At 46.0% G+C, this 22,881-nt stretch overlaps 1 protein-coding gene across 2 annotated transcripts; it reads left to right on the top strand.

Moving 5' to 3' along the window:
- Positions 1–790: 790 nt before the first annotated feature.
- Positions 791–21,609, top strand: LOC128791234 (prosaposin). Of its 2 annotated transcripts, XM_053948668.1 has the most exons (14): positions 791–879; positions 9,544–9,677; positions 10,686–10,760; positions 11,431–11,556; positions 11,807–12,001; positions 12,722–12,865; positions 13,391–13,447; positions 16,166–16,279; positions 17,058–17,153; positions 17,350–17,536; positions 17,687–17,838; positions 19,492–19,572; positions 20,110–20,217; positions 20,764–21,609. In XM_053948668.1, exons 1-14 carry the CDS (start codon positions 825–827, stop codon positions 20,797–20,799), a joined length of 1,560 nt encoding a protein of 519 aa, XP_053804643.1. In that variant the 5' UTR covers positions 791–824; the 3' UTR covers positions 20,800–21,609. The 2 variants fall into 2 exon arrangements, with proteins under 2 accessions (XP_053804643.1, XP_053804644.1); XM_053948669.1 differs by lacking the exon at positions 20,764–21,609 and having other exon boundaries at positions 810–879; positions 20,110–20,357.
- The last annotated feature ends 1,272 nt before the right edge of the window (positions 21,610–22,881 follow it).

Below are 22,881 nucleotides of genomic sequence, written 5' to 3'. Positions count from 1 at the left end.
CCGCTGGTTTTAATGATACTTTTAATTGCTGTTCATTTGGACCACAGGGATACCTGGCTGCCCTGTGACAACGGCAAGGAAAAAGCAGCATTCCCATTGCCTCCCAGGCAAGATGGGAAGCACCGTGGTGGCACATACCCAAAGTGATTCGGTTCTGCAGAGACATCACAGCACACCCCACTGTCTGAAGGAGACCACAGGGAAGCTGGGGAGGGATTCTTCACCAGCAGCTGCACAATTTGAAGGAGAGGTAATTTAGGCTGGATATTAGGAGGAAACATTTATTACTGTGAGGGGGTTGAGGCACTGGCACAATGTTCAAAGCCAGGTGGGAAACAGCCTTGACCAACCTGGTCTAGTGGGAAGCACAAGGCGGCGGATTGGGAAAGGTTCATTCCAACCCCTTAACGCTATGTCTCCATGTTGGCGTGTGCCTCAATCAGATGCTGCCAGCCTAGCTGGTCTGTATGTGGCGCTCCTGCCTTTGAGACTCCCACTGCCTGAGGGCGCAGCGCCCGTGGAGGCAAGAATCGCCTTGAAGGCTTTATTTCTTCCCGGCCCGACAGCGCCGTTTGCAGCGGCGGGGGCCGCAGGGGGCCTGGGGAGCCGCGGCTCCGGCTCCCAAGGGGGGACTCGCGGCCGCCATTCTGCATCCCCTCAGCGGCCTCGGCCCCTCACACCCCCTGCGCCCCCCCCCCGGTCCCGCCATTGCGCGTGCGCGGGGGGCGGGGGGGCGCGCGCGCGTGCGCGTCCCGCCCCTATATAAGGGCGGGCGCGGGCGGTGCCGGCGGCGCCGCATTGCAGACGGGCACGGAGGGGTAGCGATGGCGCGGCCGCTGATCCTCGGGCTCCTCAGCCTCCTCGGGCTCCTGGCCGCCGGTAAGCGCTGCCCTCCGCCTCCGAGCCCCTGCCCCATCCAGCTTAGCCCCGGCGGGCTCGGGGAGAGGTTCTCTGAGCGCCCAGCGTGCGCAGGACGAGGGCAGCGCGGAGGGGGCGACGACCGCTCCTAAGGCTGTTTGTATTCCCGCAGCAGGACCCGCTCCCGCAGCCCGGGCTGAGGGAGCGTGGGGGCAGTGCGGGTTTCAAGGGCGCCCTCGGGGTGGGTATGATGGAAAGCCTGTGTTTGGGGGCGGGGGAGAGTCGCCCAAAAATAGCGCCAGGGCAAGGCAGGGAGAAGCGGGGAGTCCCCGTGAGGGTCCGGCCGTTCCCGGTGCTGCTGGGAGGTGACTCCCGATGGAGCCGCGCTCGATGTGCGTCCGCGTCCGACACCAGCCGGGCAGCTCAGAGCCCAGGCTGCTGGGGACAACTGGGAGGGACTGTTTTTCCTGCCAGCAGCGCTGTTTATCTCCGCCACTTCAGGGACAGACGGCTGCTAATCCTCTTGCAGATGGCGGCAGGTTGCCTTTGCTGTTGTGGTTTTGCATTAGGAGCTCCTGCTCCGTGTGGAAAATTCCACTGGTTTTGCTGCTCGCTGTCTCATTACCTGTCGTTGCTGAGGTGAAAGTGATGGGGGGAATGGGTGATCGTCTCCCTTTAGCTGTAGGATTCGAGGTTAGAACATGCAATGCTTGTGTTTTGTAACAGAAGCTTGACAGACGTACAGAAATGATTCATAGTCTGACGAGTGGTAATACACCTTTAGGCTGTGGGATGGAATAGCTAGAAAGCCCAAAATGTAAGGACTTACGCAGTTACTTGGAGAATTTTCTTCTAAATTAGACTGTTTTAAAAAGTCAGTTTAAAAGTCTGAAAGACTGTTTTAAAGCTTATTTGCTCACAAGTTTAACCTGCGGCATTTCAGAAGTAAGTGGGGGGAAAAAAAAAGCCTAACTGGCTGTTTAAAGGCCATAGGAGTAACCAGCTGGCATAGTACAGTAAATAATCCTGTGAAATTTTTCATGACTGTGTGTGAGTCTTGTACTTTATTGTAGTATTAATGTCATAAAATAATAGAATGGCCTGGGTTGGAAGGGACCTTAAAGGTCATCTACTTCCAACCCTCTGCCTAGGACAGGGACACTTTCCCCTAGATATACTGATAATATTTGGTATGCTGATATGTGGACAGTTTAATGGGTTATCTCAGACTTTTCAGGCATGAAACAAGAAGGCAAATATCAGCTTTCACTTTGCATGTTTATGTGCTTTTATAGTGTCCTTTGAGTCTGCTCTGCACTGAATTAGCTGCCATCAGTTGCCACTCCTTCTGGGACTGCTTCCAAATCGCTGAAATCATTGCAGTTTCTTGTGCTTTGAAAGTGAAAAGGCTTCACCTTGAAGTATCCACCAGCTTTCCCATTAGTGTGGTTAGGGAAATTGTAATGAGAAACCAGTTCAGCAATGAGAGTTTGCTTGGCCTACCTGTTAAAGGCATGGCATGCAGCTGAGGGCACAGGGAGACTAGTCAGGCCTGTTTTTCCTTAGGAAATCACTCTTTTAACACAAATAAACAGCTGTCTTTTTTCACCAGGGCTCTGTTACGACTGCTCATTGCCTCACCTACCGTGCAGATTTTCCTGAAGATTTCGCTGTGACAGCCCAAACCACCGTTTTTGTCTGTCGAGCTCGCTAATTAGCTGTGTAAAAATTCAGCCGGCCTTGTCTGATCCTAATGAAGTCACTTGGCTGCCTTACAGCCCGTGAGGGTTTTTGGTTGACCTACTTACGGAGCTTCTGTGCATCTTCCCTTTAAGGGAGACACAGAGGAATTAAGGCAGGGTGTACAGGTCCTGGCATCTCCGGACTACTTATGTGCACTCTGATTATTCCTTGTCTTTGAGGCCAGGCAGGGAGGGGAAAGGCTGGGTGTGCTATTAAAGCAAGACTTGGTTTCTCTTTAACTGAGTATTTCCCCCCCTTTTGCTGAATTAGAAGTTAAACTGGGAGTGGGAAGTAAAAACTTGGAGGATATGATTTTTTCACATCCCCCCTTGCCTAAAATAGTAGACTTAAAACCTTGTAAGGAAGGCAGATTAGTTAATGTGTAATTCCTCTAGCAAACACTGGCCAGAACATGTGGGGACAGGAAATTTGTAGGCTGAGTTAGCTGGGCTTGAATTTTCTTGAGGATATGGATAAAGCAGATAACTGGACTGTTCTGTAGTTTGCAGGCTTGTTCTGCTATGAATGTGGTTTCTAACAAAGAGCAAGCCGGGCTGGTGCAGGCCACTGCTGCAGATTAAATTAGGAGAAGAGTGGGAGGTGTCATGTGTCAGCAGTGGTGTGTCCAGCGTGACCAGGGCAGTGACTGTCCCCCTGTGCTGGGCACTGCTGAGGCCACACCTCGAATCTTGTGTCCAGTTCTGGGCCGTCACTACAGGAAGGACACCGAGGTGCTGGAGCGTGTCCAGAGAAGGGAACGGAGCTGGGGAAGGGTCTGGAGGGTAAGTCCAGGGTGGAAATCTGGAGGAATTCCTTCTCGGGAAGGGTTGTCAGGTGCTGGAATGAGCTGCCCAGGGAGGCGGTGGAGTCACCAACCCTGGAGGTGTACAGGAAATGTCAGACCTGGCACTCAGTGCTCTGGTCTGGATGACGAGGTGGTGGCTGGTCACAGGTCGGACTCGATGATGTTGGAGGTCTTTTCTGACCTAAAGAGTGCTGTGATGATATAGCAATAAAATCTGTGTTTTCTTGGACTGGCTGTGAGGCGCCGTCAGGCTGTCACATAGCGAAGCCGGTGCTTTGATAGCACAGCAGTCATGTGCCCTGTGTAAACCTGCCCTTGCACAATCCCCTCCTTGTTTGCCGGGCAGGTATAAATAGAAAGGGTTGCTGTTGGTTGTGTCTGGAGGAGCTGAGCCAGCCCTTCTGCCCGGCACGGTCACGCCCGGCAGAGCTGCCCTAGCCCCGGGCAGCCTTTCTGCACCCCCGGTCTGCGCTGTTCGTGCACCGCAAAGGAGCTGCTCCGGCACACCGAGGTGATGGGGAGGGTGGAGCGAGAGAGAGGGAGCTTGTCAGCAAAACTGGATGTGTCAGCTGAGGCTCCCCGGGAGGTTGGACTGTGCTATTTCAGGGAAGGCTTTTCTGGTATAAAATGCAGGGACATCTTGGTTTTGTATCTGTGGGGGAAGCAGGGCCGGTTACTGCTGCCTGCTGTGGGTTTTTGTTTCAGTATCTCGTGTAGATATGATTCTTCAAAGCAGGTTGGGGCAATGCATTAGAACTCTACCACATAAAAGTAGACTTTGCTTTTTCTTAAAGGATTTACTCACTTTCTGGTTTTTTTTTTTTTTTTTTTTTAATGGAATGGCTTTTAAATGCAATTAATTTGCTGCTACTAAAATATCAAAGTTCCTGTGCAATTAAAAGGCTACATTGAAGTGTGTGTATGTATTTTAGGACAGTGCTTCTCTGTATTTGGTCATGGGGCAATGTTTAGTTTCAATTACTTAATAACAGATTTTCCCAGTCTTTGTGCCGTGTATATATTTGTGTAGTCAAAAAAGAATGATAAATACAGGATTTCTGCAGAGACTCACATGAAGTCTGTCCCTTGTGCCCCCCTCCCCAAAAAAAAACCCTCAGAACAAAACCAGAAAGAATGGAGATGGACCACAGGTATGCCCCAAACATTTTAGAGTATTTCTACAGGCATCTCCTGCAGTGAAAAATGTTGCCCATAACTTTTTTGGGAATATCTTAGCATGATGACTACCAGGTGCCTTAGAGCATCACTTGTCTCTTCTGGATTCTGCCGTAGGAAAATCTCAGGCAGCAGTCAGGCCTTGCTTGGCAGCATCCTGCCAACTTGGACATTATTCTTTTGCAGCCTTTGCAGTTACCTGTGACAATTTACTGGGCCAGTAGAGGTGCTTTTACTCTCCCAGCTCATCCAGTTCTCTGCTCTCTTTAACTTGGCTGTGATTGCTTCTACCCACACACAGTGCTTCTCTTGCCATGCTTGTGTTCTGGTGAGGGAAGCAAGGGAAGGCAGAGGCAGTGTGCCAGAATGAGAATGAGTTCCCAGCTTTGAGGAAGAGCCTGTTCTGTGGTGTTAACTCCAAACTCATTTCTTGCCCATCATGCTAGTTAGAAATGTTTCAAATTTGGTTTTCATCAGTGGATATTTGATAGGAAGACTTATTTTTAACTGCAATGCTGGTAACAGCTAGCCATATTTCTTCCACTTTTTCTTCAAATTGCCCATAATCCCTCAAATATTATGGTCACTTCACTGCCTCATTAATCCAGAGGCGTAGGAGCCCTTTGGCAAGAGTCACTGCTGTGTGATGTGGTTAAAACTTTTGAAGTTTTACTCATTAACTGACCAGAGAGGCTGTGGAGTATTGAGCCCTTCAGATAACTTCAGGTTGGGGTCACTCCTTCACTTCTTGACACTTTGTAAACTTTGGTGAAGAGAAGTTGAGCCCTCTTGACTTCTTTAACTTAAACACGCTTTGCTTTTGCAAGTCTCAAAGGACATGGGGAAAAGTCAGTAACTGGCAGAGCACAGATGGCAGAGGCTGATGCATTTGCTTGGTCTGTAGTGTCTCTGGGAGATAATGATTTTATTTATTTTTTTTTTAGCATTAGCAAGTAGGACAGCCTGGGAGTAACATCCTTCCTGATGAATAGGTTAATACATTTAGGCAGGCTGGACTGTCCGAAAAGCATGAGAGTTGACAGCACCCTAAGTGATCTTCACATTCTACTTCAATCCATCGAGTTGAACAGCAGCTCAGCACTTCCCTGGTGCTGAGCTGCCTCAAATTACAGATTAATTTGTCTGTAACCAGGGGTTTTTCTAGCAGTTGGGTTTGGAGGAGGCTGGAGTCTTCAGGTTGAATTTCTTTGTGTTCTGGATGGTAGTTTTCTGGTTCATCCTTTGGCTCTTTAGGGAATCTGGTCTGGCCCCTCAGAATCCCTGTTCGTTGACTCTTATATAAGGTGTTAACTTTTAAGTCTCATTTGTAGCTTCAGTGCAGCTTTGGAGGGGATTTCTTAGGGTGTTTTCCTGAGAATCTAGATGAGAAAATTCAGACTGGCTCTCCAGTGGAAGAAGAGTGAGACAAATGCTTGAGGGAAGGGAAGGTGTTTTCCAAGAAAGGTAATTGCCCAGCAATTTTCCTGTAGCTGTCCTTGCAGAATGGTAATCCAGACATTATAAGCTTCCTTCCTTTTAGGTTATTGTTTCCTGGAGAGGAGTGAAGAACTGGGCTGTGCTTTCACATGCATGGCTCTATAAGCCAAGTGGAAAAGGTGATATTTTCTGAGGGGGCCATCACCTCTACTTCCCACATTTGTGTCTGTGTGTTAGGATAAACTTGGCAAAGCAAAGGCTCTTTTTTTCCTACATTGAAGAAACCACATCTGAAGTGGTTCAGGCAGGAAGAAAGCAGTGAAGAGGACAAGTAAAGGAACACCTTGGCCTTCAGGGTTAAACTTGTTTGATGCTCTAAAAACAGTGGCTTGCAAGAACTTCAGGAAATGGAGGGGACAGGTCTTGGTGGGCATACATGTGACTGTTGAGAGCTGATCTACAGAGAAAGGAGAAATCTATTAAATTGGATAACCTTAGGTAAAGAACAATATATAAAATAAAGAGATGGCAGAGATAACAAAGCAAGTAATTCCTTGGGTTTATCCATCTGTGCTTTGCTTTCTCTTGGGTTGCTGCTGTGCTGGGGATGTGAAATACCATGTTAAGGTGTTGCTCTTTTGTAGCAAAGGCTATTTGGAGGGAAGAGTTAAAATTCAAAACTAGTTGTTCTGAGACAGCACGAGTCTTAACACTTCGCTGACATGTTTGCTTTTGTTGTAATATACGTTAATATATGAGGGAAAAGTTCTGTTTCATAGCTAAATAGGAGAGCAAGCTAAAAGGGAAAAAGTGGTAACAATAGAGAGTTTCCAGCCATTCTTTTCTGAATCTGCAGGATCTGAATGAATGCAGAGTTTTTTTTAGGTTTGTTTCTCTTTTTCCCAGGATGTTCAGAAAGGGAGGGTGGATATTGTTGCAATGAAGGTGCATCCTTTCATATTAGATACAATATTTCAAACAAAAGTACTTCCCCATAATACAGAACAAACTTGTAAGAATTTAACTGTGTTTGAAGTGACTGTGGAAGGTGTCAGAAAAGAAGCCATGACTAGTTTGTGTCATCTTTGTTCTGTAGCTGCTCTAAAATGTGCCAGCCACATGTGGCCCTAACAAACAAATTTGCTTAGTCACTGTCTGACTGGAAAGATCTGTACTGAAAACATAAAATTTAGAGTTGTCTTGACACGCAGCCAGCAAAGCTGATAACTGAAAATAAATCTGAAGTATAGTATTTTTGCCATACACTTAATAATGATCTTGTTAAGGCTGTGAGGAAGAAGGAACAAAACATTGTGCTGAAGCTGATACAGATCTGAAAAGTCATAGAGTGACAGGATCTTAAAAGTAAAATAATCAAACAAAACCTGAAAGCTCACTAAGAGTCTGATCCAACTATTGCAAGTTACAGCATGAATGCCTCCACTTGGCTTTAAAACACTCTCCTCAATCAAGAGTTTGAGAGAGTGCTTGCAATAACTATTACTGGAGTTGTATAGTTCAGTTTTGTAGTTTACAGTGTGTTTCAATGTAGGAGGAGTAATTGTCTTTTGATAAAGGCATAGGTTAAAAGCTGTGCTTGTAAATAGTTGGGAATCCTTGATTCCACTGTTTAAAGTCCAGGTCTTGACTGACTTCATTCAGAGCTTGCCTCTGTCTTCCAGAGCCTTCCTACCACTGTTCAGTGCCAGTATCTGAAAGGGAAGAATAACTTTCCCTCAACCAAGTCTATTTTTGTTTATTGTCACCCTGCCAGAGCTGACAGCTCTTTGGCTAGTCACTCTGACTTTGAAAATTAACTATTCTTAGGGCTTCCAGATCAATAATGCTGGAGTTTAGAATAGGCTGTAAATATTTTGCTAACCATACATTGTTAGAAGCTTTGAAGTCTTGCTCCTGCAGTCTCCCAGGCAGTACCAGTGTGCTGTCCTGCTCAAGAATAATATGCAATGAAGGCTTTTTACTGTGACAGAGGGTGACAAGCTTCAAGCTCTTGTGCAAAAAATCAGGCGTGCAAAGCACGTTTTTCTTAAAATAAATGGGTCATTCCTCTGAAGTCCAGTGTAAACAGGCTTTATAAATCAACAGCTGAGAAGGCTGCAGAATGCCACCTATAAAGCAGTGTTTATCTGGCTGCTTGCTGAGTGGTGGCTGTGTACCTTGTAGATGCACTGGTAATTCAGCTTTAAATCGATCCTCTAATTGCCTACAGCACTGCATGAGAAATGGGAAAGTGATTGTTCATCTGCTGTAACCTTACCAGAAGCTTCACAGGAATGAAACACCTGAACTCCTGCCTCGTGGCTGACAGTGGCATTTTACAGGGTTTTGTGATGTGCAAACAGCATTGATGTAAAGAGAACACCTGTACAGCTAATAGGTTTGAACAGGTTGGGTTTATGCTTTGTTCTGTTTTAATTTCTGTGGAGTTCTGCAGCAGTGCCTTGTAGGCTTGGAGCGTGGTGGATTTCTTTGGAGCCTGCCTGCTGTAGGATTTTAGTTGTTTCTTGATTGGTTAGTGCAATGTAGGGCATTGTCTTCTGAAGAAACAGAGCTTACTGACAGATAGGATGGTTTTAGAAACTGGGAGAGGTTGGGTGCCAGGTCCAGACAGCACAATTAAAAAAAAAAAAAAAAAAAAAAAAAAAAAAAAAAAGAAGCTTGGAAAGTCAGTGAAAACATACATTTGATTCACCTGTCCTACTGATTGCTCATAGTGCACATACTTTACGTTTTTTTACCAGGACTGTCCAGAAGAGATATTCTGTATCTTACTTGAAAGCTCTATATGTTATGTGGCAGTCCCACATGGGATGGGAGGTAATGTCCAGAAAAGGACTGGTACATTTATCACCCCCACAGATTTTTCTGTACACAGACCAAGAGAAAAAAAAGGGAAGTCTAAATAGATTTAGTGGGTTTAAAAAGTATGATAGAACATTCCTTAAGAACATTCTTAAAGCTTTCTGTTTATGGTCAGTGTTTTGGTCTGTACCTGCTCTTAAGTCTTGCATGCAATGTGTACATTGTTGTGGCTTCTTATCTAATTTCTTTCCTCACTCTCTCACTTGCTGTGTGAGAACAGGATGCTTCATGTGGGAGGAGGAATGCAGAGAGCAATCACAAGCAGGTTCAGAGCTGAAGTGCCAGTAGGGAGCTTGTAGCTTTGGCAATCGGCTGCCTGTAGGGTAGATTCCTGTAACGAGCAGTTTTTCTGTTTCAAATCATCTAGTAGTTCTTGTGTGCTAAGCAAAGTGAGGTTTTGTATTTTGGGATTTAAAATTATTTTTTTTATGAAAGGTGGATGATGGGGGAACGGACTGCTGAGGTGCTGGGACTTGGGAAGTTCAACCTTTACGGCTTTTCCAGGTTTTTTTCCTTTGACTCTGTAACCTGTGTTTGGGACAGGCCAAAAATTTCTGGATTGAAATGTCCTTAAAAACATGAATAAACAGGTGGTTATTTTTGCAGCTGGAAAGGCTGATTCAGTTTGCTCTCTCTGGCAGCCGTGGCAAGCCCTGTGCTGTGGCAGAAGGAGTGTGCGAAGGGGCCGGAGGTGTGGTGCCAGAGCATTCGCACGGCGTCGCAGTGCGGGGCAGTCAAACACTGCCAGCAGAACGTCTGGAACAAGCCTGCCGTGGTAAGTGCCAGCCCCTGAGAGCCCCCAGCTCCACCTGGGGCTCAGGTGGCTGCTGTCCACAGCGCTGAGGAAGATTTCTCAAGTCTCTGATTGGAGTTAAGTGCTGCATCAGACTCTGCCGAGGTTGCAGTGCTGTAATTTGGGTGTTGGGTGAAGGTTGCTTTTCACTGCTCTGCCTTGCACAACCTGTCTGCTGACTTCTCCTGTGACCTGTTGCACAATCACCCAGCAATGTATGGAATGGAGCTAGTGGATTTCACTTGTTCCTCTATATTATTACTGACTCCTAATTCATAGGAGTCTTTTCTGAACTTGAGCAATTATTATGAAAAGGCTGTGTATTTCTTTAGGTCTTTCTCAAAGGTTAAAATTCCCAGAAAGATGCACCATATGCTAAATTATGGAAGGCACGACAGTAAATAATATTAGAAATGTACATATAGTGCAGCTTTTCATGTTGCATGTGCACTAAATGTGAGGGCTGCTTTACTTGGTGTAGCTGTAGTTTGGGTATTGTTTCACAGTTTTCTTGGGGAGAAAAAGGTGTTTTACTTCCAGATGCATTCAGTCCACATTTGCTATGTCTGTGCAGAGATACTTCAGTTTTAGGAAAGGAGTAGGGGAAAGGAGGAATGTCAGAGCACAATTACAATGATTGAAGCAGCCTGAAATGTTCTAAGATTTCCAGCAAGTGTGAACTCTCTGAAGGAAAGGAGAAGGTGTCTTGGGGCAATCAATTTTATATTTCAAGGGGCTGGGAGGACGTGAAATGAACAAGTGGTAGCATGCCAGCTTCTTCATACAGCATTGGTTTACTGACGAAACTGTAGCTGGACATGCTTGAAATAGCCTCGCTCTTTGTTTAAAAATGCTTCTTCCCACCCTGGCCTCAACCAATATTTCTTCCTTAAACCCTGATATAATATTTGTTCTTTGTGGTGTTGTTCACATTCTGCTCTTACAGACACTTAATTCTTTCTCCAAGTAACTCTCTGCTTCTCTCTCCAGAGCAGTATTCCCTGTGACTTGTGTAAGGAGCTTGTGACGGTTGCTGGCAAAATTTTAAAGGATAATGGCACTGAGGTAGGCAGAGCTCCTTTTCTCCTGACCCCAAAACACTGCTTGGTTTCAAGATGTCGTGGTGAGGGGGTGGAAGAGTAGTCTGTGTTGTTTTCCTAACATAAGCAGCAGATGTTGAAAGGGACTAGAGTGCATGGGGAAAGGCTTTTAAACAGCCTCTGCTGGTTTAGAAATTAGCAAATTCTAGAACCTCCCATGCCTTAGCACATTCCTGATTGACTGTAGATGCTTAATAAAGTTGTTCTTGTGCCACTGGGGCACCAATATTAAAAGGTGGGGTACTGCAGTCTCTAGGAGTGGGTGGTTACACCAGCTGGCCTTTATTTTGTTTTGTGGGCACTGCTTCCCTTTTTCTTTTATCAACCTGTGAGTATAAACAAGTCACTGTCCCATGAGCCCAGAAGTTCGCTTTCTTTTCATAATTGTAAGTGTTCTGTTCTGGTAAGGCTGGGCTGTCCACACAAGCAGTATGACATGTTTGTGCTGTGGCAGGGTCTCATCGAAGGCCCAGAACTGGGGAAAATGTATCTATTATAATATGTAGAACCTCTTTCTAGTTTTGCTTGTTGCTACCTGGACCTACCTGAGTCCAAGGAGCTTGTATTGTGCATTTTGGGAATGGAAGGAGCATTTGAGAGACATAATCTATCTCTGCTCACCTCATCTTTCATAGGATGAGATCCGCTCTTACTTGGAAAAGACGTGCGAGTTTCTTCCTGACCCAGGCCTTGTCTCTGAGTGCAAAGAAATTGTGGATTCCTACCTACCAGTTATCATGGATATGCTCAAGGAAGAGCTCGTAAGTAGATAACGATTTTCAGCTGTTGGTATTAAAAGTCGTGCTCCTCTTGATGCCAGAATTTCTCTTCTGCCTCAGATTGTGCATCAATCCTTCAGTCCTTTGTGGATCACTGGTACTATTAGTTTGAAGACTCCTTCCTTGCTATGAAACATTTTCCCTGTCTTACCATGTTTCAGCTGAATGACTCTACTCTGAACTTTTAAAATGACATCAGTTTGGAGCTTTGTGTGTATCTTGTCTCCCCCAGGATAAACCTGAGGTTGTGTGCAGTGCCCTTGCTCTGTGCCAGTCCCTTCAGAAGCACCTTGCAGCAATGAAGCTGCAGAAACAGCTCCAGACCAACAAGATCCCAGAGCTGGATTTCTCTGAGCTGGCATCTCCATTTATGGCTAATGTGCCTCTTCTCCTTTACCCTCAGGACAAGCCCAAGCAGAAGCCTAAGGTAAGCCTAGGACTAAGGGCTGTTCTAGCATGGACCATATGTATAATCTTGGACTAAGTTCTACAGTGTGTAAAGGCAAATCTTGTGCTGTGCTGTTGCCGTCCAGGACTGTGGTAATCAAGCAGACCTTGCTGGAAACAATTTCTTCTGAGAGAAAGCTTGGCACCAGGGTTCAAAGGAAGAACAACTCTCCCATACTTTGAGCAACCTGGTAGCTGTGCCCCTCAGGGGATGCATTTGTCTCTGAATATAGGGATGACAGACTGGATTAGAAAAGAACAGGTAGCTGACAGAGGGGAATAGATGAGGCAGTGAACTTGGGTGCAGAGGCTGAGAGTTGACAGCAAGCCAGGGTGTGGGAATTGAGCAGTGAGTGGGCTGAGAACAAGCTGCTGTGGGTGGAGCAGGTAAGATCTATGCCAGATTTAGAAACCTCCCCACTGTGGTCTGTAACAAAACCAAGAGATTTGAAGATTGGGTATCTTAACTATTATCTTGGCTTTGGAGCCAAGTAGGTACCTAATCTCCATCTAGTGGCTGGTGCACACACCAGCAGTAGCTCATCTCCCTACCAGCTTAGGCTTCAAAGTATTCTCCAGAGTATTTATTAAGGTTTGTACAGAGCTCAGAATAGCTTGTAAAACTTGGTAGTAACAGGAGCTTCCAAAACATGTCATGTGAAGCTGTGTCAACTTGAATTTCCTTTCACTCTTTGTCTAGGCGAGTGGGGATGTGTGCCAAGATTGCATTCAACTGGTCACTGATGTTCAGGAAGCTGTGAAGACAAACTCCTCCTTTGTGAAATCTTTGGTTGCTCATGCCAAGGAGGAGTGTGACCGTTTGGGACCTGGGATGTCTGATATGGTAAACTGTCCTTTTTTATTGAAAAATTCTGTTCCTGTAAGCAAACATAAAATAGTTTGTTCAGTGCCTTAATCCCCTGATCATATTCTCTGTTTAATATCACAAAGGAGACACTGTTGCATGTGTTAACACAGTATAACAATGGCAACACTGAAACCGTACACTTTGTGGTCAGGAAAGTTGGGTGGGGGATGTGTGGGACTGGGGAGGAGGAGAAGGACTCCAGATTGCTTCTAGCCCTTAAAGGCCTTTTTCACAAAAATGGTCTGGGTGGGTAATGTGGTTTTATCAATGGGGGCTGGGGCTTTTTGCCCTGAGAGGAAGAGAAAAGGCTAAGCAGTTACCTGTGCAGCAGTTTTGTAACCTGAAACGCCATCTTGTGTTTGGGCCAAGCTCTGAAAGACCTTGTTGTTATGCAGTAGAGCAGGTAAATAAATACCTTGAGTTGTATTAGAAAATTCTAGATGAACTCTACAGCACGAGTGGTTTGGTAGTCACGAGACTTTCTCTTCTCCCTTTCTGCAGTGCAAGACCTACATCTCCGAGTATTCTGACTTGGCCATCCAGATGATGATGCACATGGTAAGATCAGCAGAGTGCACTATTTGCTCTCAGTTCATTTTTCTGCCATGTGTAGCTAACTTCTTTGGAAATAGGAAACATGCACTGCAGTGAAACTTTGGGGAGAGCCCTTGCTCTCTAAGTCTTGGTGTTAATGCTTTGAACTTGGTGTTTTTAGAATTGTAATTTCGGTTTCAGGATGCTTTCTTTAGCACGTTTCTTTCTATTTTGTAACCACTTCTTCAGTGCAAAAGGCACTCTAAACCTTTGGAATATGAAAATACATTACACATTTTCCTTTATATTCTTTTATCTCAGTCCTGTGCTTACACCACTTGCCCCCTCCCCCAAATACTGTAAGCGTTGGCTTTGTCACAGTATTGCAAAATCAGTTCACCCGTGAGAGATAAGGTGTCTCCTGAAAGCAAGGCTACACATCCTTCTGGAATTGCTGTCTGAAGGTTCCTGCTCTCTGGGCTCTTGACGGGAGCCATGGAGAGTGGTACCTTCTGCAGCAGCATACATCTGCCTCATACATAGCACCTCTTTATCCAGAGAGCTGAGGGCCTTTAAAAAATGGCTAAGCCTTTCCTTAGACAGTGCAGTCTGTAGATGCCACAGGTGACATAACAAATTGCAGGTGAATATGTGGCTGACTTGAACCTGAATTTGGCAACATAGTGGCCTTTTTTTTGTTTCTAGTTGCTATAGGCTACTTAGAAGCTCTTCCTATTTCTTAAACATTTTGGGGGGAAGTCAATGTTTGTTCCAGCAGCACTTTGTTTCTCATTCTAAGCATTGCAACGCAGTGTGTTGTTAATACCTGAAATTGGAATATGACTACCCCTTGTGTGCATCTGAGAGTTGTCCAGACTCTCTGGAGGTACTCTTGCCCAGGATGCCATAATAACTGCAGATGAATAATGCTGGTTAGCACTGTGCAATTAAATGTGAGTTGCTGTAGCTGAGGATCTTTGGGGTGGGGACTGTGTCATATTCCATTATCTTCGTGGAAAGAATATATGCAGTTCCAAGTGCTTGATGTGTTTTTTTCTCTTAACTGTTATCTTCAATTTCTCCTTTCTTCCTCTGTCTCCAATCTCCCCTGTCAACAGAAGGATCAGGTAGGTGAGCAACTTGCCTGTGGTGATAGCCTGCTTGTAGATCACCCTTTGCTCTTAAAGGGCTTGTAGTTCACTTCTTGCTCTCTTAGCTGTACACTTGGTGTGATTGTGCTCAGTGCTGACAGATACAAGGGATATTTATGTGATTAAAACAGAGAAAGACTAAAGGTTTCCTCCAGTGCATCAGTCCAACTTCCAGCTCCAGATACCACTTTGTGCTACCAAGATTTCAACTGGATTATGCTTTGGCCAGTAGATCAGAAAATATCCTCCCTCTTACAGAAGGATAGATGTGGAAAAAGCATGCCAGTGGCTCCTGACAGCTGCTGGTTTAAAGTCTGGGCTCAAAAGGGCTTGAGCAAAGCTGTCCCCAGGTCTTTCCTTGGTTACCCTTTAAATCTAGGACAGTGGTATAGATGTTTGAAGTATATGAACTGAAAAGGTGAAAACTTCCTAGAGCAATTTGGGCTTTTAATTTAACCTGTCCTGTGGGACCTTGTGTCTGTCATCCCTCTGTGAGGGAACCTGTGTGTATGTGGGTGTTGCTGTAACATTAATACCTGGAACTGCTTCTTACAATGCATGAACCAAAGGGCTTGACTTAAAGGTGCTGCCTGGAGTAGTGTGAAGCAGCACAGTGTCTCTGAGGTGCTGCTTTTGCCTGTGCATGAGACTGTGGCATGATGTATTAATATTAACTCTGGGATAAGCCTCTGTTGTAGGAAGCTTGGAACAGGGTGAGATGTGATCTTCTAATTACCTGTAGGGCCAAGGGTGTCTTTTTCTAGCTTAAGTAGACTAGGTGGGAAAATGCAAGTTTTGTGTCTCACGCTGTACAGCCCTTTTGACTTTGGGTATCCTCTTTAGAATGGTTTGCCTCATGTCTGGCATTTCTTTTTGTGTGTTTAGTAACGTATGTTCCAAAAAAGAAATGCACAAAGAGTGTATTTCTTTGACTCAGAAAGGCTTTTTACAGACTTGGTTTCTGTTTGCTGTTTTCTCTTGCCGTGAGAGCACTCCAAGTTCAATTGTTGCAGTACAAATGGTTAGGCTTGGGTTTTAACAAGCTCAACTTTTGTTTCTTGTAGGCTGTGTTCAGTAATGCGAGAAACTGTTTCTGTTTGCAGAATGTGATGTTTCTGGCAGCTTTAAAGAAGGTAGTTTGTGGATGAGGAAGGAGGTTCTTCTAGGCATTCCTTTCAGCTTTTGGGTGAACTCTGAAGTCAGGATAATTGGCCTCTCCTGTGATTACTTAAAGCTGGGGAGCAGCTTTGTGGATGCAGCTCTGACTTGATGCTGCTGGTGGCTTGTTCTGGTGTTGGTAGCTCTTAAGTCAACTCCTTTTGAAGGGCTTGCAAAGGGTGGCTCATGGGGTGTGTTGTTTTAAATGGGGTTTTTAACCTCTTCCTCTTTAACAGGAACTGCTAAATTCCATCCAGTAGCTGTCCTGCCTATAACCTTACCAAATGCTTTGGCAATACTTGAAGTAGAAGTAGTCATGAAACTTTGTGTTGGAGCCTTTCAAAATTTTGCTCTCTGTGCCTGCTCACAGGCTCTGTAGAAAGGGCAGAGAATTCTAGACTTTTAAAAACTATGCTTATACATCTCTTTCCAGCAACCAAAGGACATTTGTGCCATGGTTGGGTTCTGTTCTTCTGTGAAGTCTGTTCCCCTTCAGCCTCTGGTGCCAGCTCAGGTGGTTCATGAGGTGAAAATGGAAATTGTGGAGGTAAGTTGGGCTTTTTGTACTTTGCTTTCCTTTTTGCTTTAGTGTAAAAAACTAGGTGAAAAAGATGATTTGTCATGCACAGAATAATCCAAGTCTCCCTGCATATAAATTCCTGGCCTTTTTTTGTTTCTGATGCTGATTTTTGAAGTAGGAAAGCTGATTGATTTGTTTGAACAGCAGAGCCTACACTGAAGCAGAGCTACAAGGTAATGCTTCAGGATTGAAAGGGGAACTTTTGATCCAGCTGTTCTGAATGACACCTTAGATGTAAATTCTCAGTTTGTGTTTTGCTTCTTGTTTGGAGTAATGCTTTGATCCCTTTTAAAAATGGGGCAGCACTCTGCATGTGCAGATGAGGGACCAGAGTCAGAATGCTGAAGCTCTGAGTTTGAAGAAGCACCTTGGCTTCTCCAAAGGGTATTTTTGCAAACAGGAGGGTGCTCTCAATTCTAGGAAATGTTGTCCTCCATTAATGTATTTTAAAAACCACTGTATATTTCCCTTGACTTCTGTCTGTGTGGGATTGCTTATTTCTTTGCGTCTACTAAATTCAACTCCTCATACAGCCTGGGGGTTGTAGTCTGAAAATTAGTCATACAAAATGCCTGTTCATTCAGCCAGGCCTTTTACTGAGACCTTTGAGGTTGGTTTGGGGTTATGTGTGACCTTTTGAATACAGCCCAAACTGAGCAGCTATGTAAATGCTGTTAGGAATTGTCCCTGTCAGATGTGGTCCAGTGCTGATTTTATTGTGTGTGTATTTCTTCTGTGTACTCAGAAGGCCTCAGTTCAAGAGAAGACTTTTTCCTTGTGTGAAATCTGTGAGACCATGGTGAAAGAAGTGACTGGCCTCTTGGAGAGCAACAAGACAGAGGTGTGTGAGTGGTGGGCATTGTACCCCTTCCTAGGCTTTCCTGAGACGGGGCTGCACTGAAAGGGGAAGGAAACTCAATTTTATTGCCTGTTTTCACATCAGCAACATTTCTATCCTGGGTGGGACAGAAGAGGTATGCTTATGAACAGAGTCAAAAACTGTGTCCCTCATTTACTCCTCCTGCCCTGTGCTTCAGGAGGAGATTGTGCATGAGATGGAGGTGGTCTGCCGCCTGTTCCCGGGAAGTGTCAAGGACCAGTGCAAGGACTTCATCGAGGTCTATGGCCAGGCTGTGATTGACATGCTCTTGGAGGCAACAAGTCCTGAAGCTGTGTGTGCCATGCTGAAATGCTGTGCAGCCAGCAAGCTTCCCCAGCAGCCAGGTGGGTGATGAGGGGTCTGTGGTGTTCAAAATGAGCTGGTTTCACCTATGGTGAGATCTCTTTGGAGGACGCTGCTGATACTGCCTCCTTTCTTCTCTTTCTCTTTACCCAAGCACTGATGTTTGGTGTGGTTTTTATTTTCCTTCTCAGTTGTAGTGAAACCTGCAGGTGGCTTCTGTGATATCTGCAAGATGGTGGTGGCTTATGCAGACAAAGAGCTAGAGAAGAATGCCACGACAGCTGAAATCGAAGCTTTACTGGAAAAAGTCTGTCACTTCCTGCCAGAGTCTGTCAGTGAGCAGGTAAGGTGTTTGTGCAGGAGGCAGACTAAAAGCCATGGCCTTGGTGGTTGGGAGCTGTCCCTGTTGATTTGTTGGGTTTACACAGGTCCTAACAGTGACAGTTATGCTTAACCTCATTTTCTGAGTGTTTCATCTGATATTTTGTCTGTATGCTAATTTTAGGTCCGCCTCTCAAGTGTCTCTGCTTCTGCTATAAATGTCCAGGTACCCCTAACAGAGGTCTCTGTGTTTGGCCAAATGCCTTGTCTCTGGCTGGAGACAAACTGTCCACAGGTGCAGCTGGGACTGGCTTGTGTCCAGCAACCTGATCCTTCACAGGTTTTTCCCTTTACTAATTAGCACCAAAGCACAGCAGCTTCTCCTGTCCAGTGGAGCAAAAGGAAAAAAAAAAGGGGGAAGGGCTTGATCTGAGGCAGCTGAATGACCTTGCTGTGTGGCAGCCTGCCTTCCAGTCAGGGCAGGGCAGATGGAGATGAGCAGAAGGATGAAACACAGAATCCTGGAAGGGACCTTAAAGACTATCTAATTCCACCCCCCCTGCTTTAGGCAGGGACATCTTGCAGAGTATTTGGAAAAGCTAGAGAGAAGCTTCTCTCGTTGGTTTTTGTAACAGCCTTTAGGCTGGGAAGAGTTTGGGGTGCAGGGGGATTAGGTATGCTCAGTTCCCATCCTTGGGAGTTGGCAGGCCCTTGAATAGATGTCAGCTTTTGAGGGTCTGAATTGACTGGCTGGATTGTTGTACTAATTTGCAGTCAGGAAAGGTTTGCCTGGAAATCCTCTGAGAGCAGTGGGTGGGAACAGTTGAAGGCTTTTTTTTTTTTTTTTTTTTTTTTTTTTTTCTCAACACTGATCCTGCTCAGGGGTTTAATGAAGTAATTGAAAGTAGGCTGGTGTAATTCCAGCCTGTGGGACACCTGTTAGACCACTGATACCAAGATTTACCTGAAAATCTTATTAGGTGGCTGCTGAGTGTCAGCAAGTGGCAGCTCCTTGTAAGTTTACTGGGGATAGAATATAGAGGCTTAAAAGCAGCTGTGGAACAGCTCTTCCTGCTGTGAGGCTGTTTAATAGCTGTGGTTGGTTTATTAATTGATGCTGTCTGTCTCTGCTGAGAGCAGCAGCATCTTCCTCAGCTCTGGAGCCAGCCTCTCCACTAGAGGGAGAGAGGCTGTTCTGGAAGGAAGTGCTCCTGCTGCTGCCTTGTCTGAGGGAATAACTTGAGTCCAAGTGCCTGGGAGTCCTTGCTGCTGTCCTGCTCAGGAAGTTTGTCTCCAGCTGGTTCCGTGTGCTTTCCTCTTGAGACAGGCGTGATCTCCACGATCAGAGATGAAGCTTTGCAGTCAAAGCTTCTTCTGCTCGGTTCTTTTCCCAAAGCCTGTCCTGTTTGGTTCTTTTCCTTGTGAGCCCTTATCTCCTCATAGTGTGTCTACAGACAGCTGCAGGCAGGTATGAGCTAGCAGAAACTGTGGTGTAGTTGTGTGATTAGTGCCTGGCTCCTTTGCCATGTGCAGGGCTCCAGCCTCTGCTCTGTCCTTGTGGAGAGTGTTGTTGGGGTGTTCGGGGTGGCACGCAGGCCTGCCTGCTGCAGACCACACATTCCTCTGCTTTCAGAGGCTCCAGCAGGAGAACCTCTCACCCTGTGTTTTGTTACAGTGTGTGCAGTTTGTGGAACAGTATGAGCCCGTGGTTGTGCAGCTCTTGGCAGAGGTGATGGATCCCACTTTTGTTTGCACTGTGAGTATTGCATTTGGTTTTATTGAGGGCAGGCTCTGATACAGTGCTGCCTACTGTCCTGGGTGCCTTTCAGTGCCCAGCATGCAGAAACTCTGCTGGAATCAAAATCAGCACACTGAATGCTTGGAGCAAGCCCCTTGTGCAAGGCCTGGGGCTTCCTGAATGGCCAGCTGTCTGACTGCCAGCCCAGCACACGGAAGGGCAGCAGGAGGGAGCTGCCAGGGGTTAGCCACTGCTGAGGTTCAGTGACAGCCCTGAATGTGGTGGGAGGTGAAGTGACATTTCTTGAGAAAGGTCCCTCTCTAGAAGATCTGTTTTTCATGACTTGCTATGAAGGAGCTCCAGTAACTTAACTCTGCCCTGGCTCAGGTTACGTGGCTGCTGGTTCAGCTGCAGGTGTGACCTCAGTGAGAGCTCCTGCAGCTGCCTCAGTGCAGCTTCCACACTCCCTCAGGTGGAAGCTCAGACATAAGGCTGGACTTGAGATCTCTTGGTGCAGTTAGGAAGGTGCTGACTGTGCTGCTGCTCTTTTCCCAGAAACTCGGAGTCTGTGAGTCAGCTAAAGAGCCTCTCCTGGGGAATGATGCTTGTGTCTGGGGTCCAGGCTACTGGTGTAAGAACATGGACACTGCTGCTCAGTGCAACGTACGTAGGGCAGCCTTCTGCCTCCAGTTCCCTTCTGATCTCTGACAGCTCCTTCTGAGCTCTTTTTGGCTTCTACTGCACTTTGAAGTGGATGAACTCCAGTTCAAAATAAGCAAAAGGGTACTAGTTTGATTAGAGGGTGTTTCACACCTCTTAGCTTTCTCAAAGCTGGCTTTCCTCTCCTTTTTGTATCCCACACCTGTGTGCCAGTATTTCAGAATCTATAGTAAGGTACAGTGTCAGCTTTATATTTAGTCAGTGTTCCTGCAGCTGAGAGACCATGTCACGATCTCTCAGCAGGTTCTAAAAATTGGCTTCCACTGTTGCCTTTTCTGCCAGGCCTTAATGGTTAAGGGTTATCAGTCTTCTTTCCTAAAGCTCCTGGCTGGTGGGGCTCAGAATGTTATTTATTCTAGTCCTCTCTGAAATCACTTAATTTAAGGAAAACAAATTTGCTCCCAAGATCTTGGCTCAGGATAAGGTGTTGAGCTGCTTGTTTGCAAACTGGCTTTTTTCCACTAATATCAGCTATTTCTTCCCCTTTAGGCTGTTGATCACTGCAAACGTCATGTGTGGAACTAGAAGAAGAATTTCCAGTTCTGAAAGTTTGCCATGGCTCTTAGGAAATGTGGGCCGAGCTTGGCGGAGAGCTGTATCTCACCTGTCCCTCCTCTCTGCCTCATTAACAATTTGACCTTCAAGTTCCTTTGTTGTAACTCTTCTGTAGCAGTGCTGCTGTTGAAGGATCAGATTTTCATTGTTGACTTAACAAAGATATTTCCGATTGTACAGTTTAACCCATTATGCTCCTAAAAATAGTCAGTGTGTTGTAGATTTTTTTTTTAATTGGTAGGCTGAAGTGTTTATGTTCTGGGAGGAATGACAGATATGGTGAAATGAGACAAGGCTCTTATCTTTTAATTTAGAAAAAAAAAGAGCAAGATAGCAACTGAACTTTCAAATGTCTTTCTGTAGGCAGCATTGGGAAGATTTTACATGCTTTGCATTTTTAACATCTGGCTGGAATGTTTATTTTCTGTGTATGGGAACTCTAAGGGATAATGCTGAATCTGGGAATCGTTTTGGCTGGAATTTTCAAAGCTCTGCAGATGCAGAGGAGGGGGCTTTGTGTGCCCAGCTAACATTCAAAGTCACTGGTAATTAAAAAGATGCATTTGAGTGATCAGCCTTTTGCATTTGAATGACCACGCTTGTGGCTCATGGTGTTGCTATAGCTAAGGAAAACCCTCCCTCAGCCTTTGATCACATCCTTCTGATTTCCTTGGACTGCTCAGTCTCAGCACGGGTGTTCTGCTGCCAAGCCCAGTCCCGTGGGATGTCAGTTTCCTGAAGCATGCTGGTGTACCTGAGGAATAAATCCCTTTTTTCTTATCCTAGTTGCTCAGTTCTGCTTGGTCTTGCAGCTTCCCACAAGCAGCCAGCTGGGTGCTGAGGAGGTAGCGTGAGCTGTCACTGGAAGATGGAGGAGGATCAAGTCAGCAGGAGCTGGGAATATGTCAAAGGGAGCTCAGCACTGAGGGTGGAATCTGTGGAAAAACGGGTTTTATTGTAACCTGTTTGTTCCTTGATTCTGCTTTTTCTCTCACAGCATATTTCAGTCATCTGAAACCTGAGAGGTGCTGTGAGGCCTGGGGCACCTCCCACTGCTGCCCACCCACTCTCACTGACGCCCTTGTGAGTAACTGGAGGTATGAATTGTTATCCAGAGTTCCCATTTCTGTTGGGAAATGCAGCAAGCAGAGGTGGCAGGTGGTAGGAGCACTAAAGCAGCTATTTAAAGCTCTGCTGGCACACTTGACAGCCTGCCTTTCACACGTCTCTAAAATTCCACTTAAATGGCCTAAAATCCCCCCCAAAAAAGCCTTCAAGGCAGGCTTGCTATCCTGGGAACATGGCAGGCCCTTGATGTGAAGGGCCTTGGTGGGGAGAATCCTGCTTGTGTTGCTTGGGACGGACCTTGCTTTGGGTGTGCACTTCTGATCAAGTTAATCCCCAAAGCCAGAGGCACTGAAGTAGCTCTGAGGAGACCTTTGGGAAGGAGCAGCTGGGCAGATGTGGAGCTTTGAAAATTCCAGTCCTGTTCAGAAGGATGCTGGTAACTCCTGCTGTTCCTGTGGTGTGTGGGGCATCCAGGAGCTCCAGTAACAATGCTGTAGCAGCAAGTAGAGTATTTTTCATTGGAAAACCACTGGACTGCAGGTTTTTAGTTGATATGTGTGCATACTAAAAGCCTGGGCAGTGCTGGCAGATGGCAACAGAGGTTGCTCTCGCCTGTTTCCTGACTACTGAAGCACTCATGGTGTTAAACAAGAGGAAAAAAAAAAGGAAAATTTCCCCTAAAGACATAAAATACCTGCAGCTTTCTGTCCTGGCAGGCTTGTGCAGTGGTTCTGGTGGTGTATCCCAGCTGGATGGGGCAGATGGAGCAGATAGGAGATGGGCTCTGTCCCTGCGGCAGCGCTGCCCTGGAGGGACAGGTTGTGTGACACCACGGCACGGAGGGTGCATTTGGTGTTTTAAACTGGATGGTGTGGCTCTTTCTTGGGGGGTGGTGGGGCTGCATTGGCAGCTTGGGAAGGTTTTATTTTCCTGGGGTTTTTAGTAGGATTCATGCTGGGCAAGGTGAACCAGGGGAAGTCCTGT

Source organism: Vidua chalybeata, chromosome 8 (genome assembly GCF_026979565.1).
Source record: "Vidua chalybeata isolate OUT-0048 chromosome 8, bVidCha1 merged haplotype, whole genome shotgun sequence".
In the NCBI taxonomy this organism is placed as follows: Eukaryota; Metazoa; Chordata; class Aves; order Passeriformes; family Viduidae; genus Vidua; species Vidua chalybeata.
Note: the sequence above shows the minus strand (reverse complement) of the source record. Positions and strands in the feature narration are given on the sequence as shown.